The 6,161-nt window shown below is 40.9% G+C and overlaps 1 protein-coding gene across 4 annotated transcripts in view; it reads left to right on the forward strand.

The window, feature by feature from the left end:
- Positions 1-6,161, forward strand: part of clec16a (C-type lectin domain containing 16A) — a 59,083-nt gene that overhangs the window by 23,078 nt on the left and 29,844 nt on the right. For all 4 annotated transcript variants that reach the window (XM_014340508.2, XM_005943609.3, XM_014340510.2 and 1 more), the window contains 3 exons: positions 143-243; positions 2,220-2,339; positions 2,688-2,797. In XM_014340508.2, coding sequence (XP_014195994.1) covers positions 143-243; positions 2,220-2,339; positions 2,688-2,797 — 331 coding nt within the window. The remainder of the gene's footprint in view (positions 1-142; positions 244-2,219; positions 2,340-2,687; positions 2,798-6,161) is intronic.

Raw genomic sequence — 6,161 nt, forward strand, 5'->3', positions numbered from 1 at the left:
CACACACACACACAAACACAAACACACATGAGCGCAGTGCGATGTTAACCTCATCTAAAAGTCTAAAGAATTGAAAATGGGAAAGACAGAATTGTTAACTGAAGCTATGTTCTCTTTGTTGTCTCTTTCTCGCTCCCTGCAGGCCGTTCTTAGACATGGTGTACAGTGCCCTTGACTGCACCAGTGACGACTACCACGCGCTGTTTGTCCTCTGCCTGCTTTACGCTGTCTCACACAGCAAAGGTAAGCAAAAGCTCACTGTTTACATCATCTGTCCACAGCACTTCCAAGGAGGTTTTGTCATACCCAGATATTCCTTTGCAGGCTTGTGATGTTTACTTTGTAATAAGATGGTTTTTATCTTGCTCTAAAGGTTCTAGGAGTCATAATTTAACTTTCTACAATTGTTGTCATCCGGTAATTCTTAATGAAATTGATTAAAGACTGATGTTCTTAGATTTCACATTGTATGAAAAAACCCTTTCCATGTAACTTTTATCACTTCTACAGAATCTACAGCTGCATAGTTTCTTATTTAGAGCCTCTTAATCACCTCCCTTCTCATCTCCTCCTACCTTTTCCTGGCATAAACCTTTTGACATGTAATAATAAGGCTTTTGTCTCTCTATTTAAGTGAATGAATATCAAGTAACAAAGAAAATTATTGACATCTGTTTGCTTCAAGGGCTGTATGATTGTTCTCTTTAAAATACATTTAGATTCATTTGTTTGTATACAGCAACTGGTAAATGGACTGGTTCTTATATAGTGCTTTTCTACTCTACCTGAGCACTCAGTGTTACACAGCACTGTGCAAAGGTCTTGGAAATAGGTGCAGTAATTTATTAAAACATGTGAAGGTATACAGTACATGAAGCAAAATGTTTCTGTTGTAACCAGCTTGAGAGTCAGTGTCTGGTATGTCCACTGTTATTCTTCATCGCAGCCTGAACTTTCTCAGGCAACTTTCTTCTGATTTCTTTAAGTAGTCTTTAGGAATACTTCTCCGGGTTTCCTGAAGGACATTCAGAGCTCTTCTTTAGATATTGGCTGCCTTTTGTTTGGTTTTTTGTCAAGGTGATCTCACACTGCTTCAGTAATGTTGACGTCTGGGGAGGCCAATCCATGACTGATAGTGATCCACTGTGTGTATTTCTATCCAGATATGCTTCCACTGCAATGGCAGTGTGTTTGGGATCAATGTTAGGCGGAAAAATCTATACTTTTAGTATTGCATGGTGGATCAAAATCCATAAATTTTGACCAGATTTGCAACACCAGCTGGAAAAATGACACCTCAAACTAAAACTGAGTCTCCACACTGTTTTACAGATGGCTGCAAACCTTTGTATCTCTCTCCTGAAGACCTCTGTAGATACTGACAACAATTTGAACCAGAAATTTTAAATTTGCATTCATCACTCCATCAGACCTATTGCCACTGATTTCCTGTCCGGTTCTTTTGTAATTTAGCATACTTCAGTCTTTTCAGCATTTTTCCTTAAGAATGGCTTCTAGACAAGTCACCTTTCCACTGAGACTATTTCATATAAGGATTCAGTGAACAGTAGAAGGATTTTTTCATAAAACATGCAGTTTCTTCTCTTGTAGAATAGAATTAAATGCCTTTTCACTATACAGATGTCCCCCACTTCTTCAGTTTCTTCACAGTTTTTAAGAACACACTCCACATTTTTGGTAAACAGGTCTTTAGGAATCAGCGTCTTCATGCAAAAATACTCTTTACTGCCTGTCAAACTGTTATCTTTTCATTCAGCTAAATACATGGGATTAAATGATGTGTTTCTGCAACGGGCTGCTAGTAACGAAGTGCCTAAAGATACAATTTAAAATTGGTTCTTTGCTAGTTTGTCTGTTATTTGTGGACACAGCAGTCGTTTATCTCATGTGTTAGGTCCCTTTTTTATGATTACACCTCAGTTTTGACTTCATAAATAATTTTAGGTTCTAAGTAATGTCTGTGTCATCCTTCAGCTAAAAAAACCTAAATGTGGTGGAGTGGTGTCGCAGCTGTTTAGGAAGTAAAACTCTACGGCTTACAGTGATTTGCCTTCCATCTGTGCTGCTGATGAACCAATTAAACATATTACATACGTTAGATTCCCAGAATAAAGACGAGTCAAGATGACAGCCTTAATGATCGTGGCTCAGAATTAGCATTTTCTTTTACTTTGTTTTTCTGTTTAATTTGTTTGTAGGTATCAACCTTGATCTTCTGGAGCGTCTGCAGTTGCCAGTTCCAGACCAGGAGAGGAGTTCTTACAGCGTGGTCCTCGTAGAAAGACTTATTAGAGTTATGAGCCAAGCTGCACTGCCAGGTAACACATACACACTTCCACATTTGGTGTGGTGTTTCATACCTTTAAAAAAGAAAAGAAAAAAGTACCTTCTTTTTTTTTTTTCTTTTGATGTTCATTTTATTTGCATATTGCTAAGCTGAACATATAGTGTATGCACTGGCACACTGAGCAAAAACATTTGTTACGAGAATTTCTAACCCAGCAAATGCAAATGAGGTAGAAACTTTAGCTGTTAAAGCTCACAAACCATGTATAGACATTTTGCATGATATGATGCATGTGATGCATTTCTTAGATTTTTGACCTAACAGGAAACAATGTGTTATATTTGATACTTATTTATGCATTTCTCTTACTTGTGTGCAGATGGTAAAGTGCGTCTAGCTACCCTCGAGCTGAGCTGCCTTTTGCTAAAGCAGTCTGTGTTGTCTGGGAGCAACTGTATTATCAAAGACGTTCATCTGGCCTGCCTGGAGGTACAGCACACCCAAGCATGCTCCCGTGACATTTCAACAGTCCTGTTAGCAGACTTTATGACTCTCACAAATTGCTTGAGGGAACATGGGACCTCAGCAGGAAGTGAAATGCTGAAAATTGTGTCATCCATAGGAGTGAAACAACCCCTTTCCATGTAATTGTGTCACTTCTGTAGAATTCACAGCTGCAAGGCTTCTTGGTTAGAGCCACTTAGTGACTGATGATATTTTTACAGACCTCCCATCTGCCCCCTGTTTAAACACTGACATCCATTTTTTCTGCAGCCCACACGGTTTTACATATCTGTGTTTTGTTTTTTTGTGATCATCCTTCAGGGAAGTTATATTTCCTTTTCTGTCACTTCATGGTAATACTCCCTTTGTTTTTTGCTTTTTTGCACACACATAAAGTTCTAGGAAGAAATTGCACAGCTGTCAACGAGTTCCTTTTCCTTTTACAAAATTCACAATTTTAAACTGAAACCTTATCTTGGTCATTTTAAAAGCTTTTATTTTTTGTAGCGGGTTTGGTGAAACTAACTGTTTTTTTGGTATCGGTTAAACATCACTTGGGGGGTTTCTGCTTGGAGAATTTCCCACCTCTGACACAGTTTAATAGTAATGAAGACACACTCTTTTTTTTGGGGGGGTCCAGGCTGTTTAAGCTTAAATGGTTATGTTGACGGTTGAAGTGCTTGTTATGAGCATTATTAGCCAAACAAGCAGGCTTTGGACTGCTATAAACTCTCAGTTTCCAAGACTGGCTTTCCTGTTCAATTTGTACAAAAGATTATCCTTTATACGGGCATTTTGGGCATCAGCTCACAGGAGGGGCACAGCAACCCTACCACATGCTGCACGTCAAGCCTCCTGTTTGCTTAATTTAGGTCTGACGGCTAATATCACACAGATGGTGATCTGACCATGGCTATAATTCATCCTACCCTAATTCAGGGTCTAAGGGGAGCTGGAGCCTATCCCTGGACAAGTCCCCAGTTAGTTGCAGGGCTAACACATAGAGAGAGACATCCATTCACATTCACACCTACAGTCTATTTAGGATTATTAATAGGGATGGGTATCGTTTAGGTTTTATCCGATACCAGTGCCAAATCGGTACTTTTGAAACGGTGCCGGTGCTCAAGCGGGGCTCAAACCGGTGCTTAAAGAATGGAGAACACAAAATTGGTCCAAAAACCTCTCATGTTCAGCTGTTTTTTTGTAAAAAGATAACAATGTTAGCCTTTTCTGCAGCTGTGGGGCATATATGGTATCACTCTTGGCTGGAAGCAGTGCTTAAACAATGGAAAAAACACAAACTTTGTCCAAAAACCTCTCATGTTTAGCTTTTCCCTCTTTTTCTTTGGTCATTTTAGCCTTTTTGGCCAGGGTGAAGGGAGTATCTGCCATCAAACAAGAAGACAGCCGCATGTAGCTATGATGATGTTTGCTAGTTCACCTTACATGCATTAATGTAATAACGTGGTTAGCCTACTCAACGTAAATTACACACGAACAACATTATGCTACTCACGCAGAGAAGAACGGCTGCTGCCATCATCATCCGTCATCATTTCTGCTACACTGGCAGGGCTACGGGCCAGGACTCTCCTCTTCGTGTTTTTGGGGATGTTGCTAACTCCAGGTCTGATAACAGGCACCACACCCGCAGTAGATGCGCTCGGTGTGAGGTCTCGCAGCAAGCTATCAAATACAGCGCATTTCTTGGCTTTTAAAAAAAAAAAAGCTATGCGTCGCCAGGTGTTTCATCGGATTTGAGGTGTTACCTCCTTTGACAGTATCACAGTATCAACTTAAAGCACTTGTTGCAGGCTGCTGAGTTTGCATCTTTTGCTGTGAAGTACAGCCAGACTTTTGACCGCTTCGCCTTGGGCTTTTTTAATCTGTAGCTCTGCTCTAAAAGAACGTACGTACCTGGACCCGCCTACTATCCTCGGAAACGTAAAATGATTGGCTAGAAGTGTATCACAGCTCAGGAAAAAAAAGCACCGAAATAAAGCACCGAAATGTGCGCTGCTTTTCGGTCTGGTTACTACCGTTTATGTCAGAACCGGTGCCATCATGGCACTGGACACCGGTACCCATCCCTAATTATTAATTTACCAAACCCTATGCTTGTCTTTAGACTTTGAGAGGAATCCAGAGAGGACTCTTGCAGGAGAGAAACCACACAGGAAGACTTCAGATTAGATTCAAACTTAGGACCTTTTTGCTGTGAGCTGGCAGTGCTAACCGCTGCACCGCCATATGGCTCATATAATCTAAAACTTACATTTTAAACTCATGAGCTTATAATCATCCATAATCAACCATTTTACTAACTTTCAGATCATTACTTTCATCACAGCAGCATTGACGTTACAGTTGCATTACACTTACAGGTTCCTGTGAATGTAATTCACTTGTAGGTTTTTATTAAGTATTGTTGACATGTCTGTCTTTCTCAGGAACAGCAGTCAGTAACACAGTTTTTGCCTTTACAAATAAAGTAAGTTGCTGGATAAGTGGTGCTCACTGAGGCGATATCTTATCAATGGTAAATGGCCTGCATTTGTATAGCGCTTTTCTAGTCCATAGGACCCCAAAGCGCTTTACACTACATTCAGTCACTCACCCATCCACACACACATTCACACTACATTGTAGCCACAGCTGCCCTGTGGCGCACTGACAGAGGCGAGGCTGCCGGACACAGGCGCCACCGGGCCCTCTGACCACCACCAGTAGGCAAACACGGGGGCAAACACGGGGTTAGTATCTTGCCCAAGGATATTTGCAGCCAGCCATGCAGCCAGGAGGCAGCCTGGGATCGAACCACCGACCTTCTGATTAGTGGCTGACCTGCTCTGCCACCTGAGCTACAGCCACCCCCCTATCAATGCCCATAGAACAACTTATCTGGAAAATTCCATTGCAGATTTGACATTTTGTTATACTGTGTTAGGGCTGCTCAATTAATCGAATTTTAATCACGATTACGATCTGGGCTTTCAACGATCATTAAAAATGACTGAGCCGATTATTAGCCCCTCCCTCGTGCTTTACTCTCGCGCTGCTCCGTGTGGCAAATCGAGCGCACCTCTCTGCATTTCGAACACGCATCACAACAATTAAGAGGACCCGAGGGAAGTTCAGAAAGCTCGGAAAGCTAAGCAGAAGTTCATTTATTTTTTATATTGCAAACATTTGCACTGTTATCAGTATTTGCACACTATTTTATATTATTTTTTAAAGTCATTATTCAATACATTGTTATTGTTAACCCTTTAAATCCCTGTAGAACCGGAACCGCGTAAGCTAGCGCAATAATTTGTTTTGCATATGAAACCGGAGGAGTTGTACT

This window comes from Haplochromis burtoni, unplaced genomic scaffold, assembly GCF_018398535.1.
Source record: "Haplochromis burtoni strain Fernald_Lab_line unplaced genomic scaffold, NCSU_Asbu1 Contig_379, whole genome shotgun sequence".
In the NCBI taxonomy this organism is placed as follows: domain Eukaryota; kingdom Metazoa; phylum Chordata; class Actinopteri; order Cichliformes; family Cichlidae; genus Haplochromis; species Haplochromis burtoni.